At 43.6% G+C, this 24221-nt stretch overlaps 1 protein-coding gene and 1 long non-coding RNA gene across 2 annotated transcripts; both read right to left on the minus strand.

Moving 5' to 3' along the window:
- Nucleotides 1-542: 542 nt before the first annotated feature.
- marcksl1a (MARCKS-like 1a) lies at nucleotides 543-3370 on the minus strand. Its single transcript, XM_029493469.1, has 2 exons — nucleotides 3029-3370; nucleotides 543-1912 (listed from the first exon to the last, which is right to left on the minus strand). Exons 1-2 carry the CDS (start codon nucleotides 3110-3112, stop codon nucleotides 1376-1378), a joined length of 621 nt encoding a protein of 206 aa, XP_029349329.1. The 5' UTR covers nucleotides 3113-3370; the 3' UTR covers nucleotides 543-1375.
- Nucleotides 3371-18176: 14806 nt separating this feature from the next.
- Nucleotides 18177-21492, minus strand: LOC115036324 (uncharacterized). Its single transcript, XR_003840378.1, has 3 exons — nucleotides 21399-21492; nucleotides 18793-18937; nucleotides 18177-18536 (listed from the first exon to the last, which is right to left on the minus strand). It is a non-coding gene; the product is annotated as an uncharacterized LOC115036324 (long non-coding RNA).
- Nucleotides 21493-24221: the final 2729 nt, after the last annotated feature.

Here is a 24221-nt window from a genome sequence, read left to right on the forward strand (position 1 = left end):
ATGACGTATTTATACTGGTGCACATATAAATATAGGTACAATATAGGACAACCCCAGGATGACTCAGGCCAATTCAGCCTCTATACAGTGGTTCACCTTCTACGTAGGATTACATTACCACTCCTGATCTTTGCATTTAAAGTCACAGGCTAAACATTTTTTTGGTTCTTATGAAATGAAATTTCATAATCTAGATAAGCGAAAATGTGTTTATATTGGTCAATATGAATTCTGGTTGATTGGAATAATCAAATTAGGAGAGTGAGTCCCCAAGCCTTGGAACAGTCTGCATTGCCTTATAATATATTCATGTATTTCGCTTTAAATTTTATATGAAGCTCTAGTTAGATGTATGAAAATTTACGTTGTTTAAATGTAATTGTCTTGTTTACACAATTGTTTTTATTAAAATTTTCCTGTCAGTAAGCACTAAGAAGTGCTATATGGATAAACTGCTATTTTTGCTTTTTTGTTTGCGCCAGTTGCACCAGTTGGGCCAGCTTTGTGTGTTATGGTGTGAAACACAAGGCAGAACACAGACGGAGGGGATCAAACATTTATTTACCCTTATTAAAAGTTACAATAAAACCATTAACATCTTCAAACAATAGCAAAATAAAGAGAACCAAAAATATTGGCCAAAACATATTTACAGAGACAGTTTGCAGAGAAAAAGCTCACATTTTGTAGACAATCCCAACCTCTGTGTCATAAACTTTGAAATGTGAACACTGCAATACTCATGAAGCTTGAATGTGGTTTTAGCCAGAAAAAGAATGAAAATGCACGAACAAAGACATAGTTCTTTTTCCACTTCCCCTCCTCGATTTTTACTTTTCTATACATGACAAAATACTTGATATTTGGGGGTAAAACATAGGAATGTAGAATTCTAAAAATTAATAAGATCATTTGAAAGGTTTATGTGTCCATATAACAGTCATTTCAAGTGAAGGAGATGGTCTACCCCACTCTGCAATGGTGACAATTTTTAGATCCCAAAAAGATGAGAAAGAAAAATAAAATGTTATAGGGCTGCCACGCTGCTAAAAGGATGTTTCTCCATGAATTGGGAAAATAAGTCAGTATTCCTGATTCGCTCCACATCCAATCCATTACCTTTGCCACACGCCTGTCCCTGTGTGTACCATGGGGGCTGGCGACACTTTCATCATGAGAGGGCCCGGTGAGATTCCGTCTGTCGAAGAACTAATAAAAGGCAGTGAACTGGTGGTTGAATCAGCAAATGTGATATATCCTTTGTCTTCTTTTGTAGTTTTGTTTATAACTTTAAGAACGTGGCACAAGTCTCTCATATATATATTTATATATTTTAATCTTGGAAAATCAGTTCGGGTGCCTTGGCGGGGTGCAGTCACTCTGCCTTGGCCTCGCCCTCAGAGGCTGCAGGTGTTGTGTCCTCGGCGGGGGCGGCGGCCTCCTCGGCTGGAGCAGCCTCTGTGGCTGGGGCCTCCTCTGCTGCCTTGGCCTCTCCCTCGGGTGCAGCAGCCTCAGCAGCGGCAGCATCTTCGCCCTCTTTGGCCTCGGCAGCCGGCGTCTCCTCTTTGGTTTCCTTGGCCGCATGGCCGTTCTCCTCAGGCTTGTCCTCGGTTGTTGGGGAGGTGGCCTCCTCTTTGCCCTCCTCGCTGCCCTTCTTGCTCTTCTTCAGTGAGATGCCCTTGAACTTGAAGGAGTTCTTCAGAGAGAACTTCTTCTTCTTCTTCCCATCCTTGGTGGCCTCGCCTTCTGCTTTGGTGGCCTCACCCTCGGCTGCGGGAGCAGGTTCGATAGCATCCCCAGCACTGGTCTCGCCCTCTTTGGCTGGTTCAGCTGTTCCGTTTCCATCTGCAGCAGCCACTTCCCCGTCTGGCTTGGCGGACACATCACCGTTGGTTTTCACATGGCCGTTCTCCTGCAAAGACGAGACTCTCATTAGTCAGGAATTAAAGCACTCAAAGCTGGCCAACACAAACACGTCGCCTCTGCTACAGGAAATTACTCCAGATATACAGATGGATCAACTGTAGATGAAAATGTGTTTCAGCATAGCAAACAAATCATGGACAGATTAGCATTAGCCCATTTACACAGTTAATCCATGTGATAGTTGGGGAAAGCTGCTTCAGAGGGGATTCAACAGCTGTCTGCAGGACTGTGAGCGGACACGTGGGGGCAGTAGCGCTGCATCTGCAAGTCCACACAGCCAGGGAGCTGGAGAACAAAGGAATCCCCGAGAAACCTGGTCTGGTTTCTGCTCTCATCCCGAGCTGTTGCTCATATCTACCACAGTACTGTGAGCTCAGACAAAGCCGGAGTCGGTATAAGACTCCTATGAACAGTCGGTCGCGCTCATCGTGATCGGAGAAGCTTTCAGAGCTCATTCATCTCAAAACAAGTCAAGTTCATCAACATGTGTGAACCGGGGGGGGGGGGGGACAAACCAGTATCATGCACTGAGATCAGCCCCAGCACAATTTAATCGTCTCAAAATCAACTCTAAAACCGAACAAAGCGGTTCGGCTGTGGAAGAGTCAGGGTGGGGGTAGGAGGGGGGGGTCGACTGGCGCCGCTTTGTTTGCGCCTCCAGCGGAGCGCATTTGCATCCTCTGCAGCCGTTTGCCTCGCATCTTTTGTTCGACGAAAGAGCGACCAACTGCCCGACTACAGCCAACTCATGAGAGAAAACACGGCTCAAACACTCACTTCCACTCGGATCTGCCATCATGCTGGACGGCACACACACACTTAACAAAAGGCAGGTCTGGTACGCGCTGAGCCGGGAGGTGCGCTGCTGCTCGACGGCCACCCTACCAGTGGTTCGCCCTCCATACACCCCCCCCAGTTTATACGACCTGTTGTTAATCTCAATCACTTCGATTTCTAATAAACGGGGCTCCTCCGCTCCCTGATTAGTCTGGAGGGGCAGCAGTCGAGCTCACATCGCCGGGACGCCCATGTTGCCCGTGGGCGGTGGAGCCATGTGGCTCCCCGCCGGTGCTCAGCGCGCCGGCCCTCCGGACGGACTCACCTGGCCGTTGGCTTTGGCAGCAGCAGGGTCAGCGGCGGCTTTCCCCTCCACAGATACTCCACCCTTGGACAACTGGGCTCCCATCTTTTTTTTTTTCCTTTAGGTTTTCTGAACAAAAAAAAATCGAAAAAGAAAAACCTTGAGGAGTTTTCTTTCTTGTTTTTTTTTTTTTTTGTTGTTGTTGTTGTTTGTTTTAGATTTAAAAATCCAGATCTGGGATGGGTAAAATCTTGCCAACGACGTTAAAAAAAATCCGACCGGATCTCCTTTCTCCTAGCTGGGTTTGGAAACGAGAAGATCCCCTCTTGTGTGAGTGCGAACCCCACGGCGGATGAGCTCAAATTAGAGGATGTCAGGGATACGACTGTGAGTGTTTCAACCGCGCCTCAAAATCGACCAGAGTCTCCTCCCATGGGCGTGGCAGCCGGGCTTCGTCCAATCTGAGGCCGGGGGATGGGCCTCCTTCACTCAGCCCCATCTTCAGACCTTTCCCATTCTTCCACATCTCTGGAGGTTTTTTGGACAGTATTGATTTTTCTTTTTAACTTTATTCATCAACTTACTCAGCACTTGTTGCACATGTGTAAGAGACACATGTCTCTTACACGAGAGACATCTTCTCAGACGAGAAGATGTCACTTTATGAGAGCGTCATTTAAAGTTTTTTAATTAGAAATGATGAATTGATAGAATAGTAGACAAATAGTCCTGTAAATGTTGCTTGAAATGCAGAAGTGGGTGGTGAAAAGACACCAGATTTCTTCATAAATATTCTAGCAAACGTCATCATCATTTCTTCAGATCAACGGTGATCACCGATCTTCATTTGTAAGACAACCAGAAATTAGAAAAGAAAATCAACAATACTTCTGCTATGCAAAGTTCAGCTTTTTTCTTTTTTTCAAATTTGTCAAACCCCAGCTTTTTCAGGAAAAATCGCAGTTTGGTCACTCCAGTCCTCTTAACCCACCAATCTGAGAGCAGAACATTTTGGGTTAGAATGCTCAGCAACTCCTGACCACAAGTTGCGAAGGAGCATCTTTTCAGTTGGGAAGAGGCTGAAAAATATAGGTTCTAAGCTTTTCAGTAACTCATTTTAGCTATAATCAATCCTTAAAAAGCTATATTTGAATGAGAGGCCGGGAATTTTAATGGATCCTGCTGGATTTTGAGTGACAGGTCCAGCTTTCCAAGAGTAAAGTAGTTACATAACTGTCAGCCTCACACTCAGTGGAAACCTTGCGATGGCAGTGGGGCTGCTTTGTCACTGACACAGACAGGGAGACAGTGAATCAGACTGTCAGCCAGTAATGAGGTCTCTCGGCCAGACAAGTGAATCCCATGATCACATCAATGACACTGCATGTTTGGGAGCTTCGTTTCTCTTGTGATCCAGTGAGTTCAGGGGTCAAACGTTTAAGCTGAGTTATGAGAGCCAGTGGATGGCTTCAGTAGCTGAGCCAGTCATGGGACGGGGTCATACATGCACTTTTATACGCCAGCTGCCTAATTTTCAAATCAGAACTCTTAATTCTAGAAAGCTTAACCAAATTAGCCTTTAACAAGACCCCCTTTTATCTCACAGATCAGCCCTCCGCAACATAACGCCCCTCTTTGCCACTTTACAAGACTTCATTGTGTGAAATTTATGATTTCCTCCTATTTAACTATTCATTTGTGGCAAGATTGTATGAGTTCTGAAGTCTCGATCTCTACCAAACCGATCGCTCGCAGAACATCCCCCTTCACACATGTACACATTCACACAAACATGTCACAGCTGTGGTATGTGAAGCATGCATACACCACCGAGAGCATGAGCTCCATTCATTCAAGGGGGCTGAGGATCCCAGGGTTGGAATATACCCTAAGGGGTTCAAAATCTGACCCCCTCACCCTTCTTACCAACCACCAACACTCCATACATTCACCCAGACTCAGTCATGAAGAACAAACGCATATTGGAAAGATGCTTTTAATCCTCCTCTCACCAAATTCTGCACACTTAGCACAATCCTGGGGTCTCATTTTTGATGCCTGAGTCAGGTCCTTGTTATGATGAGGACATCAGGACAATTGGGGTTGTCACATTTCAAAGGGATATTTCTCGCTTGGGCAGTGCAGCAGCATAGTGGTTAGCACTGTTGCCCCCACAATGAGAAGGTCATGGGTTTGGTTCCTGGACCTGGGGCCTTTCTGTGCAGTTTGAATGTGGGCTTCCTCCCACCGTCCAAAGACATCATGTTTGGGTTAACTGGTGACTCTAAATTGGCCGTAGGTCTGAGTGCGAGTGTGAGTGGTTATTGGTCTCTGTATGTTGGCCCTGTGGTGGACTGGTGACCTGTCCAGGGTGTACCCCACCCTAACCCAATGTGAGCTGGGATTGGCTCCAGCACCCCCCCGATCAGGAAACGGATAAGCGAAGATGAGTGAATGTTTCTGGTTTGATCAGCACAAGAAAGACAAGTTTCACAGCAGGGCATCCATAACCCTTCAGGAAAGCTGCTGACAAGGTTGACCTCAGGTTTAACGCTCACATTAACAGTTTCAGGAGATTTCGACATAGATGAGGACCAAGTAAAAAAAAAAAGTGACATTTGGCCACTCTGACAACTGAAAAACTTTTCAGTTCTTAAAACTCCAGTTTTTCAGTCAGAAAAACACTGACATTTTTTTCCAATTCAGCAAAATTTAAGATGGATCAAAAATGGACCAGTTAGCTTTGCGTATCATAAGAATTGGAAGCATTAGACAGATAGCCTGAATCTGTCCAGAGGATGAGCGCTTGAGACAGAGATGCCCCTGGATCTGGACATGAAATAGTTCAAAAGGGATAGTTCGACAGCTTTCTTGCTTGAGAGCTAGATTGGAAAACTCTCTTTCACTCTGATTTGCCTAGCGTTAATGCGTACATAGAAACAACAGCTAGCTGGTTTAGCTTAGAAACAGGAAGTAAGGGGAAATCTCTTTTTTTTTACATCTCAGTTTTACAGATTATATCGTTTTGCTGTAGTGTTTTGGATTCAGATTTTATCAAGAAGGTGAATAAAATTTTAGATGTTATCTTAATATAGATATGGCTTTAAATGCATTAATGCGCACCAATTCAGTATTCATGACTTAGCAGAGCCAAATTGTTAATAATGAATACTGACAAAGAAATACACCTATTTATTTTCTGCACAACACACACACTGATGGTGATAATTCCCTTATTGTTGAATGAATCGCTCACAGAACGAACCTGGCTAATTATTTTATATGTCAACCTTAATGTTCCTGCTTCTTTTCACACTTTGTTCCCATCTGAGCTTGTCAATATCCCTGTTTGTGTGGTTGCCAATTTTTCATGCCCCGATACAGGACAAGCTCTGAAATCTCTCCAAAGGGCCCCATTCTCTCTCTCTCTCTCTCTCTCTCGAGCGTTCTCTCTGTGAGCCAAACTGATGAACATCACAAATAGAAAATAGCAAAAAAAGTGACAGTGAGAGGAGGGGAATCAAAAGTATGTCTCTGGGGTTCCTTCTGCTCAGGGATGAGAAAAGTGGCTTTTATGAGAGTCACCTTGAAAAGATTACTTGGGAACATTAGCAGGATGAATATGTGATTTCCCAAGGTTCCTTAGTTGGTCAGCAATTCATGCATAGGCATTCACCAAAACAACAGCGTAGGCTGTTTCCTGTGTGCTGTGCCATGGTTTTGTGACACACTTATTGCTAAAAGTTTGTTGCTGTTTTCTGGAGCTAATGGCCCACATACATCAGTACCTAATGCAATGTCATCCTATGAGACATACTCATAAAATTGTTTTATCTGAAGATATAATGTGTGGAAAGTAAGTCGGGCTTCAAGTGTTTGAGCTATCGTGTGAACACAGTTTCAAATAAAAACATGTCATTTAACGTCCCCAGAGGTGGGGGGATGGCATGTTACTGCGGGAAGAAGTCGAGTGAGTGAGGGGACGGTAGAGAGAGAACCGAGAACTTTGTACTCAGCAATGGCACCAGAAACTGGGGGAGCTGGTGGGGGGGGGGGTTACGAATTTTAACTGTCTGTCGGTCACACATAGACACACACACTCATTTTTTCATAATGTGTGATTTGATTGGTTTGATACATATGTTACAGATTTGACAACTTTCCTAGCAACAGCATAGCAACGCAGCAGTTGATTGTGGATGCTGCTTACAGTATTTTTATTTTTGCTACGGGAGGGGGGTTAGAGGGGGCTAAGACTTTTTTGGGGGGGCTTAAGCCCTCCCAGCCCCCCGCCGTCAGTGGTTGTACTGTAGCAGAAATGATCAAAGGATGTATTGTGTTTCATTAACGGCAAAAACTCATTTGTACTGTTTACTTTGAAAGTACATTTCAGAGCCTGCACGTTCTTACTTTGACTTGAGTAAAGGAGTTGAATCAGTACTTCTTTTACACATGTATCTGCTTCTACTTAGATACACTTCTTAAGTACAGAATATGAGTACTTTTGCCACCTCTGAATGTGCCACAAATGCAAATGCAACAATACAGGTAATGCGAAGAAGCTTTGTTTGTATGCTGAGATGTAAATTTGATTTTATATGTCTGACTTAGTCTGGCATAAATAGAGCATTTGCATTGCCAAGAACCTAATTACAAGGAGAATCAGGTGCACAGCCCTCTTCACTGGCATGAATAGGGGGTGCGCTGACTTAAAAGAAAGCCTTTTGTAATGCAAATGAACTCGATCAACTGGCTTATTGACTGCTAAAAGGACCTCACCAGCAGGCGACCAACAAAGCTGCACATGGCAGCCATCTTGGCCAGGGGCTTGTGCAGACGTAGCTGTCTGTCAGGCTCTGGCAGAGGCTCTGAAGAAAGGGATGCTAGCTGGGATGTCCAATGCACAGGCAGGCTTGCGTTGCTTGAACTCAGTCATTGATGGAATGTTCTCTAAAAATAAGTAAAGACTGGAGGGAAATAGGGGGAACCAACAATATTCATGCTATCGTGCTGATGCGTGTAGGCTTCCCCACACATCCCCCACTACTCTCCTCTCCTCCATGGTGGCAGACAATTCTGTGTGCGTGCAGACATGCCACAGAGCTGGTTACTATGGTTACCACAGCTTCTATCGACATCTTCGGCTGATGATACAGTGGGACGTGACTTGGTGGGAAACCAGTCAAGGGTGAGAATGAAAGAGGATGTGGCTTTGCCATTGTTTTTGTTTTCCTTATCATCTCAAGCGTGTTTATTTGAGATGACTCTAACTCCCACCACTTATGCAACTCCAACTCTCAACCTCTGTGACCACAGGGAAATGAAGAGTGGTTTCCTTTTAACCTTTCCCCTCACCACCTCCCTGTCAGGCTCTATTTTTGCCTCCTCATCATAAATTCTTTGTCTCACTTTCATGGACTGCTCATGCCCTCCCTCCCATCCTCTCAGTGTGTTTGCTTCTAGCATCTTGCTTTAGTCTGGCTCGAATCATTATACTCCAATTCACACAGACCAGGTAAGAGGGTGGCAAGAGATAAAACAGATGGGGAGACAAGTAGAAGGAGAGGGTGAGGGGTTAAGAAGTGCTGAAAGTCTTGATGAGTGAAATAGAGGGAGTGGACAGGGGCCCGGCAGAGCCAACGTGTGTGTGCATGTGTGTATATGTGCCAGTACAGTAGTAGGGCAGCTCATTCCCACTGTCAACGGCACTGCAGCATTACTAGGTCAGTGTGCCATCATCTCATTCATCATTATCACAGCTCTGCTCTTTCTCCTCCACTCTCCCTCTTCATCCCTCCCACGCTTCCTTGCAGTTGCTCTCCTCTTCCCTCATACACACACCACTATGGGAGAGACACCAAGCCTTACACACAGAACGGAAAGTTAAACCAAACAGACTGAGCAGTTCTGAGCGTGTTTTGATGTTCACCTGTGCCACATGTAGTGTGGGCAGATACTTAGAAGGGAAGACACCGTTTTCTGGAAAGTCACTCTTCTATATAGACTACTTATATTAGAAGTCATATGAAATCATTTCTAATAAATAATTCACAAATGTTGGATTGATGCATGAGAAAAGGTGGTAGCCAACATGCTAAATTAAGATTATCAACATAGTAAATTAGTTTCTCCTTGCAGATAGGTATAAAGGCTTCAATGTTTAAAGGCATTTGCCTACGATCCTTTCTTAATGTCACATTTGTAACATCTTCATGTTTAAAATGACACTGATTGCCTGCCCTAAATTTCTAGAAAATCACAACAAATGCAGTTGCAGAGTTAAAATGTAAAATGTAAAACAGAAGCTGCTAGTAAAGATGCGGTGTTGAAGCAGTGTTTCAAAAGGACTTGAAACATTTTTGCCAGTGTAATTGTGGAAAAGGTTGTGCATTTTCAAACTATAACACATTTGTGTAGCTGTAGTCTTCACAATCCTTGGAAAATGTGCTTTGTTAAGTAGTGGTACTGTGCAAAAAGGGTTGAAGTACAGTTAAAGGGCCTGCCAATCTCAAAAGAGGAGCAATGACATTATCACCACCATTTTTCAAATCCGATTCTGTTTCTGTCAAATATCACAAAGCATCATATGCCCTGTGACAGACGGAAATCAATTATCCTTTGTGGAATCAGTTTAATGGTCTGGAAGAAGGGGGGCAGATTGCTTGACACGCTCCACAATGTTAAAAGTAGCCAATAAAATATTATGGGCTACATTTCATGACAGCTTTGCATTCCTGCATATTTTAGAAAAAGCCTGAGTGGTTGTAACACCACATGGACGTCTACCCTGTTGCTCAGAAATAGCTGCCAGCATAAGTGCTGTTTGTTTAGTACACACAAAGACAAACATATGACAACAGCCACTTGCGTGCAACCGCATGCAAATGAATTTGACCCCTACCAAAGCTCCACACACACACATGGGCTCATTAGCTCATTTCTGGGTTATCTGCTCATCAAGACCTTTTTTTTTTGGCCAGTCTGTGAGATCCTCACTCTCTCTGAGCCCCCGACATTTTTCTCCTCTTCCTCGGCTCCTCCAAACCCCTGCCCCCCTCCTTGTTCTCCTCCTCCCTCACCATCTTCATTGTAATGCAGATTTAAGGATGGGGTGGGGGATGGGAGCAGGCGGATGGGGGATGGGGAGAGATGAGGTTTGTGGAGAGGCTGTGGTTAGTGTTAAGTATGACCTGGCAGCCCTGCTGTGCCTCAGCGGGCGGTCCAGCGTGGGCTGGGAGGAGGGGGAACCAGAGAGAGCGAGCGAGCGCTTCGAGGGGTTATCAGCCAGCCTGTATACATGACTCAGACATCAGATATCAACAATCCAGCCTCATCTTGAAATAAACAATTGAAGAGACGCCCCTCGAATCTTAATTCAACTGTAATCTCATCCAGGAGTGGAACAGAGAAGAATAGGCTGTTGGATGGCATTTTGTTCTGTCTAGACATAATGAGCTTAATGTCACTGAGGTCATGTTGTTGTTCCCTATACCATGTCAAACTAACTGGAAAATGAATAGTGAACATAATTTGAAAATTGCAGAATATTAATCTTAGTGTTGATCTGTATGGAAGCAGTAAAGCCAAGACTGAAATCTCACAAATTTGCTCTCAGAGAATGTTTGACTTGTGTGCAGCATGAAACATTGTAGTAAGTTTGAATTTTTCTGCAAGTGTGTTGGGAGTGTATTAGTACGTGCATAGTCAGTGTGTGTGCGTGCATGTGGTGTCTGTCTAGCTCTTATGTCTGCAGCTTACACTGCATCCACACTCGTCGCAGCTGTCGGAGTGTAATCCAGCCTCTCTCTCTCTTGCTCTCTCTCCGAACACAGAGGCAAGAAGTCAAACCATGAGTGTTTACCAAGAGCTGGCCCTGCTCTCACAATGCACCCGACCCCTCCCACCAACACACTCACACACTCCAGTGTGATGGGGCAGACATGGTAGACAACAGAAAAAGGCCTGTAGTGAAAATAAATAAATGTCTGGAGTCAACACTCGGCTATTGTGTTTTAATGAGCCATGTGAGGAATAGATGCATTGACTCCGCACCAAAAGAGACAGCCAGTTCACTCCTGTTGTTGAATGCTCATTTTTTATTTTATGACACCAAATTGTGTGAATGCAGAAGAACATACACAGAGGTATGGAGACGACTTCACGCTGCTTTGGCTCGGTTCATTATTTGCTTGTCATTTTTGCTCCACTTTTCCATTTTATCCATCTGCCATTGCAGCTGGGTTGTCGTGGGCCATCACTGCAGTGTGTTGCGCTTGTTTGTGAGTGACCTATTTAAAACGTACCCCTTCTATCTCTTGCCCCCACTCACCCATCTTGCCCTCTACTTTACCAAAACATGGCTCCATGAAAACAGCGTTTTTTTTAAACGGAATCTGTGGGTTTGGGTGATTGCCTGAAAACTTCAGACGTCAGTCATGCAAATGCGGTTAGGAGTCTCTCGCCTCAAGGGTGTAATAGTGTACATCTCTCTCTCTCCTGATTAGATTAACGGCTACAGGGCAACAAAGACAAAGGACGCTGCTTGTCGCAATCTCACCCAGCTTGCTGGTGTTGACCTCCAGCCAGGCTTCACAACTTTATCATCACATTGTCAGTAGTATTGCACTTAGTGAGACTTCTGGCAGTCCAGCTTGCCTTTTCTTCCAAGTGTGCCAGCATGCTTACTACTTCCCTATCAGAGCTTTAATTGATTTAAATTGCTTGACCGTGTTTGCAGTGCAGCACTGACCTCATCTCCATTGGTCTGCTGAGACAGCTAGCATTGATCTATTCTAGCTTGACCAACCAGCCCTGTGGAGTCTGTATTAACCTCCCGCCATCCTAGGAGTGGTTAGGCAGGAACATTCCGGCTACTGCTTCACACTGGTTGAAAAAGATTGACTGGTGATTGATTGGCGGTAAGAGAGGACGGGAAGGTGCACCAAGCTAAGGGTGTGGGGGTTGGTGGCAGTTATTTATGTTGATTCCTCATCAAGAAATGAGCACAGTCAAGTTGGGCAAAGATTTATAGCTTCCCCATATTATTCTTCTGTTCATTCACCGTTTATCAGAGCCAAAGACAAACAAAAAATTGGGATGAATATATGTCTTGCTGACAAGTACAAAATGGAAGACGCCTGCTCTAACAACAGCTGAGGGAAGTCTTGGTCATTTGTGAGTTCCAAAGGGAGATGCCGCTTTTGTGTGTCTTCCCCCTTGGGCTTACTAACAAGGTTATCATGGGTCGCTGATGAGCTGGGACTGAACAATTGGAAAGCAGTGAGAAGATTTTAAGCATCAACCCGCAATGGAGCTCTCGCCATCAGGCAGAACATGGGTTGACAGGAGGTATTGGGGCCAAGGGCATTGGCTGGTGCAAGGGGTTGAGCGCCATATGATCAGGTGCTCCCAGTGGACTTCCATGACATCCTCCAATACCCAACATGTAAGCCGATCAGCCTCCATTCAGGACAGTGCAGGAGATAATCTGCTTGAACCCAATGAATATATATATATATATATGTATCATTATATATCATATATATCATTATCATTTGATAAGATTGTCAGTTCTTTATTGATATCACTCAGGGACTTGTCTATAGACGTGTAACATAAGCGCATACCCTGTGTCACTGGGTGATGGCTGGAGTGATCCACAACAGGAGCAATTTGATCACTGTCCATTGTGGCCTTATTTCTGGAGCAGGGTGCCCTCAGGGAGAGTGGTGGTTGCATTCTGGTAAGCAAAGACTGTTGAACTACCGAGGCTATTTGAGCTCACGATTTCTTCCTGCAGAATATGATGGATGTTAATGCGACTAGATATGGGGCAGCTCTCCTTTCACTTGCTTAAGAATTTGCCCAAAAGTGGATCCTTCTCAAAAAAAATTCCATGGTGTCCGATTTTCTGCATGGAGGCCCCCAAAAAGATTATACTCTTACCTTCCAGGAGTCTAAATGTGGACAGACTTTGAAAAGTTTCCACAATTCTCAGAAGCTTTTATTGTAGGATTTGGAAGATATGTTGGTAGTAAAATGTTTTTAAAGGATGCTGTCTTTTCCTGAACTGTGCTGCCTGGTTTTGTTCTCTCTGCAGAGCATTTCGAGGTTTCTTTAAAGGAGATTTATGGGGACGTCATGGAAAAGTTGCCTTGGTGGAGGCACGTTGTCTGCTAATGGGCTGAGTGACCCCGGGCTCCTCAAGGTCAGGGTGATCCTGTGTAATTAATGACCAGCAGCAGCCAAACACTTTGACTGGCTTTATCTCGGCTCCTGTGCTATCATCAAACAAACATCAAACCTTAAGAGGGTCCTGCTTCACTCTGAGTTAACACAACAAGTCACTACACACCTGCGTGTACACCGGTCAACCATCCCTGCACTCACTCAGGCTGTTCAAGGACACAGTTTTCAGTTTGATCAATGGCTTGTCTTATGTGTGTGAGCTCCCAAGGTGCTGTCTCATGGTCTAACAGGAGGTTGCTCTAGGGCGGTAATGGTTTGAGTATAGGCAAAAATAAAGGTTAATGAACTGAAAGCCTCAGCATTCATGGCTCAAATATTTTGAATTCAGCATTCAAATAGGACTCAGAAAAGCAGTAACTGTCATTGCTGGGCATGCTTATAATGTCTCAGCCTATAGACCCATTTTGCTGCTTCCTTTGTCCAGCCACAGACTGAATCACTTTATAAGGGCTGAGGGAGTATAGCGCCTCAAGCTGTTTGGCAGTAATCTGGTGACTTTTGGACCTGATGTATGGCCTTGTTATTGCGAATAGAGAAGAGGAAAACAGCTGATTATTGATATCTGCTAAGTGTCCAGGTTAAGTAATGTGGCTGTCCAACCAGGCAGCTGTTCACCAAGCTTTTGGCAGGTGGGGGAAATCAATAGGAAGAAGCACCTTTCAGATGGGGATAACAGATTGAGAGGAGTGCACTGTAATGGAAAGATACTTATCTTTACTTTGGCCTGGGCCCCTCTAGAAACTGCATAGGAAGTCAACACAAAACAGCGACGAAAGCCAGTCCAGGAGTTGTTGGATTTCAAACGGGCGACATGTTTGACTGCCTCGTGTTTGTAATACTGCTGAGGTTTGCAAACAGGCTGACTGGTTTTCCATATCAGCGTATCTAACTCAATCCACTGTCACAGATAGTCTCTTATCTCTTTTTCTAGTTGTTTACACACCTCCCATAGACTCAGCTACTACCCAGTGTAGATTAAGACAGCTCGGATCAGCACTGGTGTGCTCTCTGCAGATGGGGAGCGCTTTCCCTTCCCTTTTTCATCAGCTTGCATCATTGAATGTCACTCATCATCCACTGATATATCAAAGAGTAATCAGCCTTGCATGCCTTTGCACACACAAATAAGTCACATTGTCTTGTTGCTAAAATAGTTTAGTCGTCAGAGTGTGTTAACGATGTAATTGTTCATAAGAAACATGTGATGAGCAGACTGTGCGATGATGCCCACGGGTCCCTGTCTCCGTCATTTTACACTGCACACTTTAACTGTCATTGTAACTGCCATCAATATATATTATTGTCTCAGTAAAATTAAAGCCAACAGTGCTCCTTCTCTCTTTCTGTCCACGTTGGTCCCTCTGGTCGCTCCTCTCTCCCTTCAGCTGCTGTGCAAATGGATTAGTCTTGTACCTCCCAGTCTGAAGGGAGGGTAGAGTGGTCTGCTTGTGTCGGGTCAGAGTGAAATATGCATATCTGTTCTACTGTGTGTGTGTGTACCCATGTGTGTCTGTTCGTAATAGGTGAACCAAAAACCAAAACAGAAAGAGGGAAACAGATGGAGGAAGAAGGGTTCAGTTTATGTTTGACTGTATGAGACTGAACGAGTAAGGAAAGAGTGCCAGAGTGATGAAACTCAACATGTGGTTATATGATGATAATATTTGCAGATCTTCTGTATGTTTATTTTTCTCTGCCTTAACACAGATGAAAAGTGAAAAAAGTGGCATATTTGCCTGTGACTTTGTAAAGATTAATTATGTCTGCTGTTCATTTTTTTTTTCCCCTTCTCAGGCGACACTTCCTCACATGGAGTCCCAAAATAGAGTCATGATCATTAATAAACCATGTACCTGCTGTGCATCCCAGCTCTTTTCCAGCATCCCTGCAGGAGGGTGGTGGTGGTGGTGGTGGTCATTTCAGCCAGTGCTCATAGCTTCTCTACTTTATGAAAATGTTTCAGTGGTCACATCCAATGAAATATTTTTGCTCTATCTTGTCCTCCACTGCAAATCTAGTCATTTCAAACCTCACGTCTTACCCCCCTCCCCCTGCCCTTACATTGCTTTTCTCTCACTCTATGTCTGCGTCTTATTTTCCCTGTTGACTGAGTGGCAGCATCAGTGACAGGGGTCTAAGTGGTTGCCATGACACTGCCATGACAACAGTGATGGAATTCATTTGGCGTGGGGATCACATGAATGAAAGAGTTTCAACCTGCACAACCTCACGTCTGGTTTCTGTCTGTGGAGGGTGAGAATGTAAAACCCATTACCCCATTGCACTGACACTGAGAATGCTTTGATTAAACAGTCAGGTGTTTGAAGACAAATTCAACAAGTTTGCTGTTTTTTTGATTAGCTTAAATTCTAGACTCATTAACTGGACAACCTCACATACAATGGCAACATTTCTCAGACACATTTCTCTGTTCACGGCTTCTGTGGTTAAACGGACTATTTCTCCAAAATTGCTATGAACAGCTTACCAATCCAAAAGACACTTTATTGAGTTCAGGATGAAAATGAATTCCTTTTCTTGCCAAGAGCCTCCAGTGGTAGAAAACTATTCTAAACTAATGTTGATTTTTCTCTATTTCACTTCTTTTCTTTCGGCATGCTAACCAGCTAGCCCTAACTGTCTCATCATTTTCAAATAGTGGTCTTCAATCTGCCCTGAGAAATGGTGCTGCGCAGTGGGTGTGCTACAACTTCTTGGCTATGGTTGAGGCTTTAGTCAAGTGGAAATCTCATCCACAAGCTTGTTCAAATCTTGTTCACTGGCAGAAAAAAAAAGATCCTCTACAGTTAGAGCAATTAAACGGCAATGTTTTAAGTATAGTAAGGATTAAGAAAGTTTTTTAAAGTTGCCCTGTTATTACAACCAGGATCACCAAATACCTACTTTTCACTGTGCAACATATAGGATACACTCCTAATATAAAATTGGTTTCAACAGAAAAGGGGGGAGATGAGAGTGCAAAGAGCATGAGTGAAACATAAGACAGATGATGAAGTTCAGCAAAAGCGGAATGACAATCATCTGACAGCTACTCTGCATCTTCTCGGTGAAAAAGAAGCAGCTTTCAAGGTAATGCGATTTTGCACAATCTCCTTTCCACTCACCACCCGGCTGGAGCAAGCCATACATGAGAAATCATGGGAGGTCAGGATGGGCGGGCATTGACAAGTGACATCACATCCATCATGGCTGCCACAGGTCCCAGCTGCCACCAGCTGTTGTACATTAAGCAAAGTGCAGCAGGCGGATTTGGCTGAGCCTGTTATAGGATAACTCAATAACATTACTCTGTTAGGGGATGCCTTGAGCTCTTTATTTTATAATGCATCGTGGTTTTACCATACAGCTCTCAGGAGCTGTTGGAAACTTCTAAGCTGATTATCACTCCCTGCTAAGTTCATGGGTCATTACAATTGGCCTTTTCTCATCAGTCAAGTCTTATCACACCTTGTGATTTTCCATTTATGAAAACACTGTTACGATTATGTTACTGCTCCGATGGAAGTGCTGAATTTCATCAGGCAAGTCCATCAAATCAAATGCTTGATGTTTTCCTGGCCTGTGGCTTAGACTCTTAACATGACTGGGTCTTAATGCTTTCATGGAAGTAGGTTAAGTGCCTTGTGCCAACACAGAGTGCCACACAGTATGTCTACATTAATCCGACCCATCACAAGTGTCCCTTGGTGAATTGTGGGAGCTCACAAAAAATTCTCCTAGATTACAGAGAAAGAAAGTTGGAAAGAGCCTCCAGTTAGAAAAGAGCTAACGTTTGGTGATTCCTAAGAAACATTGTTTGAACTCCCGCTTGGTTTGCTGCAGGTCTGTGTGTGTGTGACTGAGAAAGCAAAAGTGTGTGTAGTAAGTAGCAAAGGCATTTTTATGGTAGTTTTTTTGTGATGTGTGGCTGTGGCTGTTGGAGAAGTGAGAGGCAGAAAGGTGATAGTTTGACCCTCCCTGCCCTCTGTGCTCTACTAAGACCACATCCACTCTAATGGAGGTACATTGAAACAGCATTGTTTCTTTGTTGCTCTCCATTTTGGCCTCCAAAAGCAAAGCTGAGAGAAATTCCTGAGGGAACACATGAAAAAAAAAAAAAAAGTAACAATGTGGAAATTCATGGACATGGTTGAGTATTTCTGCATAAGAAGAAGTAAACTCTTTTTCCTATCTGTGATCACTGATTATATTAGTCATCAAAACCAAAAAAGTAAAAAAAAAAAACAACAACAAAAAAAAAAAACCCTCAAACAAACATAATTTAATACACATGCTGTCAGGTTACTGCAGATTTCTGAAAATGTTATTTGATTTATAGCCCTTCCATTAGGTAAACAACTTGTACTAGTCTAATGTCACAGCTAATTATTACTTTTATAATTATTCTATTTAAACAACATAGCAGCATATTTCTTCTGATGACAACCATTGCTGAATTGGACGCAGTTTCATAGCTGCAAAATAACCCCCCTCCCCCATCAAAAAAAAAAAAAAAAACAGTCTGTGACTACTAATGGCCTCTATTGTTTAAAAGCAAGTGTTTCTGATATGCTTCCACTGTCACTAATGTCACTGTACTTTTTTTTATCTGCCTAATAACCAATATTGCTCAGCACGATAGCATTAAATTAAATGGTCCAAGCAGAATATGAAATGTGGAAATCGTGAGAAAAACATTTTTTTATTTAACTCTTAGGGCTGGCTCCTAAAATGTCTACACCGCAGTAGGGTGTAGACACCACAGTAGGTCCTTGTTTGTAGTTTAAATTATATTTTGACACATTTTGTGCCATTGAGGTTATTTAAGAGGAATAAACTTATAGCACTGCCCATTTAGGGGAACATATTTGCAAAAACTTGCTGCAAGCAGCAGCAAGAATCCAGTCAGTAATCACTGGTTTTAGTCAGTATTTGGTCCATAAAGCATGAATTACATCGGTTATAGCTCAGGCTTTTCCTTAAGCAAGTGTAGATTCAGTGCAATAAAGTGTACTAGTGTGTGAAATGTCTGAAAAAATAATAGCTCTCTGTGTTATCTGTAACCCCCCCAACCTGGTTTTATTCCTCTGCCTCTATATTGGCTGTATGCTTGTTAGTTTTTCTCCCTGTCTGTCCTTTAGTCGGCTAAATGGGAAGGTATAAATACTTTTTTTACAGGCTTCCCTCCAGTATATTTCTTCACTTCATCCTGTCCTTCACATCCTTCCCCTGTCTTGATTCTTCTTTCGTCTGCTCCTCTTCCTTTCAAGCTTGTTTTGGTCTGTATTGAGAAAAAAACATGTAGGAGGTGAGACAAAAGAACATAAACAAGCTATATATAATACACACTATATATTTTTTCTTTATCTTATTCTTCGGACTACTGAAAATACAGTATAAGGTAAATACTGACAGCACAAGTTAAAATTTTATTTATTGTAGAGCTGACAAGAAAGGCGTACAGTAGCAGCATGCATAGCTGTCATCTGTGGTTACGGCTCCTTGTAGTTTTCAGTGACAGAGTCACAATGATATACCGTTAGGCAGCATGAGTAGAAGGAGCGTGTTGCTCATATGCAGGGCTGGGGGCCACGCTCTGTCCATGGGGGTCGGTGGTGGGTGTTGGGGTTGGAACCCAAATCTGCTTTCGCCGTTACACCAATCTGGGTCAGTCAGTCGAGGCTGGGAGAGAGAGAGCGAGTCTGACCTCATTGCTCCTGCATTATCGTTATTTTCCCAGTCAGACACTACTCTGGGCCTTGGGGAGACTGCACCAGGAAATACGTCTGATTCCCCTCTGTGACTGCACATGTGCACACACAAACACGCACTCATGCACATACACACACAGTTACCCAGGGGAGAGGAAACGTAGTTACGACAGCCTTGAACTGAGAGTGTCAAAGGTTACCATTACAAATGGCTCACTCTCACGTTCAGCCATTCAACAGGCTCACTAATAGCGGTCTCTCTCTCACATACACACACACATATGCACTGCGACCGTGAACTTCTCCCTTTTCCTCCATGATACATGATCATACATCTCCTGCATTAGGATTTCATTTGCTGTTTTGAAGTGGGCCCCATTTTCTCACTGTAGAAGTGTTTCCTCTCTAATCTCTCTGGCTGTGTCCATGAGCAAAAAATCAGAGCGAGTTATAAAGATTCAAGCCACCAGCACGTCGGTTTAAATCTCTGAGACACAAGCCAGCAACCTTTTTTGCTTCTTTCCTCACCTCACTGGGACTCTCTCCGTTTTTTGTTTTTTTTTTTTGCTCCACTTGTCCCAAGCCATGATCTCCCTCTGCTGATCCCTGAACTCCTGCCAATGACGGTTAGAGGAATCTGATTTGCGCTGACTGCACTAACACTGTCCAGATGTTCATAGTCAGAGATCTGACACCTCTGTCCCTCAAATGTCTCATCTTGGCGAGCTTAGGGAAACAGGGCTATATTTTGTCAGAGCCGTGAGGGAACTCTGTATGTCAGCGGAGCTTGAGTATATACATGAGATGAACGTGGGTTCAAAAGAAATGGGGCGTGAGTTTCAGAAAGAAATATATGTAAGGGTGAGAGGAGCAGAAGAAGGCGAAGAAGGGCAGGTTTGGACGCAAGTATGTGATGCAGAAAACACTAAACAAGGAGGAAAAGCTGAACAGATATTTGTGTAAGAATAAAGAAGTGAAACCAAAGAAATGAAATGTGTAAGCAGAGAAGCTGCTTCAGTTTCAGAGGAAATGCTCATTTCCCTGAGCTCTGTTGGGTCCATCTGTCTGGTCTTGTCTTTAGAGGGCCTGGTGCTTACCACATGGCCACAGGAAGTAGCTGACCCCCCTCTTCAGAAAAGAACGTGATCCTTTTAATAAGCCCTGACATGGTCCTCCACCATTGCCCTCTTCTTCAAAAGTCTCCCTCAGGCTTTGCTGTAAGCCTCATCTTGGCTTTCAAAAAAGACTCCATGCTCAGGAACACACAGGGATCAGCATGGAGGACAAACCTGTTATAAACAAAACATCTGAGCTCGAAGCTGCGGAGCATGTTGGGTCATTGCTTGCTATGTGTTCGTATTGTGGACTACATAGCTTCAAGGCTCTTAGCTGAGAATTAAACTAAGGCCCCACAGAGGTATTGGATTATTTCAGCAGTTTGGGCATTTTCACTGACACTGCAGAAATCATTTTGTGTATGTGCCAGATCATGTTTATTATCACATTTTCCTCTCAGCACAGATGCTGTCTATGTGCAGTGCAAAGGTTACATTCACAAAACAGCATTCTTGCTTTAAAACGCACCTCAGTCTGTCTCTCTTTCTCTCTCTCTTTGTTTTTGCCACGTAACTCTGGAATTTTCATGCCCAGAAAATAAACTGGAAACATTGTCTGCCCCATTTTTCAGAACTCGACCTTTGGAAACAATGACGCAGCTGCTCGCTGAATGTGTCTTATCGGCCTCCACTACCAGTGGAAATTATCATGAGTAATGAAATACAAGTGCTACCAACTTTGTTGTCTGCTAGGAGCTGCTGTGTTAACTGCCGTTGCTTTCCGCGCAAGCAGTATTTTCTGAAGCTAAATGACAGAATACAACAGTTGGGAGTACACATTCAGTTTCCTGTTTACACTGGCTCATGCTTGCCCGCTGTCCATGATCATGTACTGTGTGTATGCACTTTCAAGTGTAGTGGTGTGGATGGATTGTTTGCTAAAATGCTCACCTGAATGTCGTAGTGTGGACGAAGGCAAAGGTTTTGAAAGAAAGTGCACATAGTTTGATCGGCACTGACCCATTCAGCACCAACGATCGATGACTTTCCAATGTGGTCACTCTGGTGTTCTTATTTTCTCCTCTCCAGCCCCTGACTTCAATCCAGGCCAATGCAGCAGATGCAGAGAAGTCAGCGTTTCATATTGTCCTTGTATATTTCGAACTTTGCGCCTACATGCACATTTTTTGTTTGTTTGTTTTTATCTGAGTCCCGTGAGCTCCAGCTCAAATACTGTCGCTCTCCACAGAAATGAGACAGAATCAGAGAGAACGAGCTTCAGACAAAGTTAAAAAGAGGAGGAAGACACAGACGCATGGATGAGAGGACGATGAAGGAAACAAAGAGCACCAAAGACACTCCTGCATGAATTCTTACCTCAAACGGACCCGGAGAAAAATGTGAGGCAATTTGCCTAGCCGTGAAAACTTGAACTCACTGGCGTCAACTTCTAGTTAAATGCCTTCTCTATCTAAACCTCAGCATTCTTTTAGCTTCATCTCAAGATGGAGGAAGACAAGCTGAGGGGAATCTATGTATTTGTAAACAAGGACAACCAGAGGAATCTGAGCTATGAAAGCAATGGGTTAGGTACTGTTTACACATGCTTGCAAATGCACAGAAAGTCACACTGCATACACATACTGATAACAATGTAGTGCAAACAATCAACCACTTTCGGGGTGCCAATTTCCACAGCGGGCCTGTGCATGTCTGATACATTCTTTTTCATGTTTTTGTCAGAAGAAGTGTCATTTCTGTGGCACTTCCTAAGAATGCAAATCTGTAATCTTCACTCGCCCGGTGATGATTTTTTTCTCACTATGAAGAGGAGAAGATGCTCGTTGTGTAGTAATTACACTGCACTGCTGTAAATACATTCCTTCTTTGTTTTGGATTTGCAGCAGGCAGGCTCTGAGCCTCCACCCAGTAGATAAGGTGAAATCATTATGTTGTAGTCACATTTTTCCCAGTTGTAACAGAGATTCATTTCAATAGTTTCTTCACACAAACATGAAATAATTAAGTGTGAACAAATTTAGTAATTTCACAAACAACAAAAATCTGACAGGACAAATAAGTTTACAAAGCAACATGGTCACCATCCAATGTTTTCAGGCCAGCTGCTGGTATCTTTAAGGGCTTATGTGCATGTCTCATAACAGCTAACTAGCAGCATGCCCAGATGTTGTTCAAGTGATGTATGACTCAATTTTTCTAGTTCAACCTGTATGATGATTGGCCAAACCTCAACAACCTCATATTGCATACGAAACAGTGGATGGACAATTGATTCAAAGTCAAGAAGAGTATGGCTTATATTTGCTTCTTTGCAACGCTTCTTCAGTTTCTTTTTTCTCCATCCTTACTTCTCACATCAATACTTGAATGTCTGTATTAGTATGATCATCAAACGCCCATTTTTATGCCTGGTCTCTTCCTAAACTCTGTGCCAACGGAAACCCAGATGCCCTGTGCGAAGATTCAGCTTTGCATACATCAGCTGCGTGGGCCCATCGCATCCAGAAAAGCCAACATTCTTCGTGAATGGCTTTGTTATAAAAATGCTTCATTTCTACCTTCACAAATGTTGTGATGGACAATAAAATAGGTATGGCTGTGATAGTTTCCAGACTTGTAGAAATCCTGCCGGCGAGTCTCCCAAGCCACTGTGCGGCTTTCAACGCTTTCTGGTTTGCGATAAGCCTTTAAAAACATCAAACTGTTGGCCCAGCTCAGCTCGCCGGGTCGTATTTCATTGTCTCACTGGTACAAGTACGTTAAACAACACACCCAGCTAACACAGCCTGCAGTGCTGTTTTAACACTGGGCTGTTTTCAGTTTGAATCCCCTGCTAAAGCCTGTAATGATGTTAGCCCTGCCTCTAATGAACAAGTCAAGCTGGGTGTGGTTTCGTTAGCAAAGGTTTCACGCCAGGCTTGGAGAGATGTCTAAACAGAGACGAGAAACAGTTTCAGGCAAAACGTACACCTATAAAAAAAAAAAAAAAACACAGCAGAAGGGACTCGTAATTAGAATCAGATAAGATGAATAGTCTACTTAAGTGTTTAGCTTCTCCTCAAGGTGCAGTTCGAAGGAGGTCAGGGATCCTCCATCAGAAGTGGATCAAACACCATGATGGACAGTTACACTACATGGCTGTAAAAGTCTATTTCCTGAGGTTCTTTGACAGAGCCAGTAATTACCTTGAACTCTGTGTTGCTCTCCTGCTGCACTCGCTGCGCTCTAACCGCTACAGAAGACTTTGAGATCCTGATCAAATCTTTTAGTGAGTATTTCTCAATGTTGCCAAAACAGATTCAAACATAAAGTGACAACGCCATCCTCTCCGCATCCTTGTTCAAGTGTGAGCCTTTTGTCACAAAACTATTGTGGATGTCCCTATATGGTTTTCCATTAGGGACTCAGCGGTGACTTAGCTGTGTTTTTTTCAGCTGGAATGATTTTCTTACGATTTCTTTTGAAATGGGACAAAATCTTTCAAAATGATGCTGAATGGAAATGACTCACATGGATGTGAATATGGAATCAGTGGGGACTTATTTATTTTATTCTTGGACTCCTTGGGGATTTGAAATGATATCCGTATCATGCCAGAAAGGGGATCTACATTCGGTCAAACATAACAGCTAGAATCATATGGTGGTTTTACTTCTCTGCCATTTTCAGTTCCCTTTTCCACTCCCAAATGGCCTATCTGCCCCCGGGTCACACAGGAAGTGACAGTACCCCGCTGGGCAGCAGGGCATATGTAGGATGCTGTGATGCTCATCCCACAGGAAGAGGAAGTACCCCTGCGTGTTTTCCCCAAGATGTGAAGGGATGACACACGTTTGAAGAATTGTCAGAGACAGAAATGTAAACAGTCGGGTTGATAGATGCTCAAAGAATTAACAGCGTTGGTAGGAGCCAGGACAGGAGAATGTTGGCTAATAATGGCTGTGCTGAGGCTGAGTTACAAACTAATGACCCTCTTTAGACCAAACACTGATAGAAGGCCATTCATTCTCAATAACAAAAGAAATGAACGACCCAGATAAGTGGAGTCACTGAAGTGGCAGATATGAAAGATGAGGATGTGCAGTTGAGGTTGGATGTAGTGCTTCCGGCCACTCCTCTTGGGAAGAAAGAGGAAATCCTTTTAAAACAAATGGGCCTCCACTTGAGTCTAACAAGACA

This window comes from Echeneis naucrates, chromosome 22 (assembly GCF_900963305.1).
Source record: "Echeneis naucrates chromosome 22, fEcheNa1.1, whole genome shotgun sequence".
Taxonomy (NCBI): Eukaryota; Metazoa; Chordata; class Actinopteri; order Carangiformes; family Echeneidae; genus Echeneis; species Echeneis naucrates.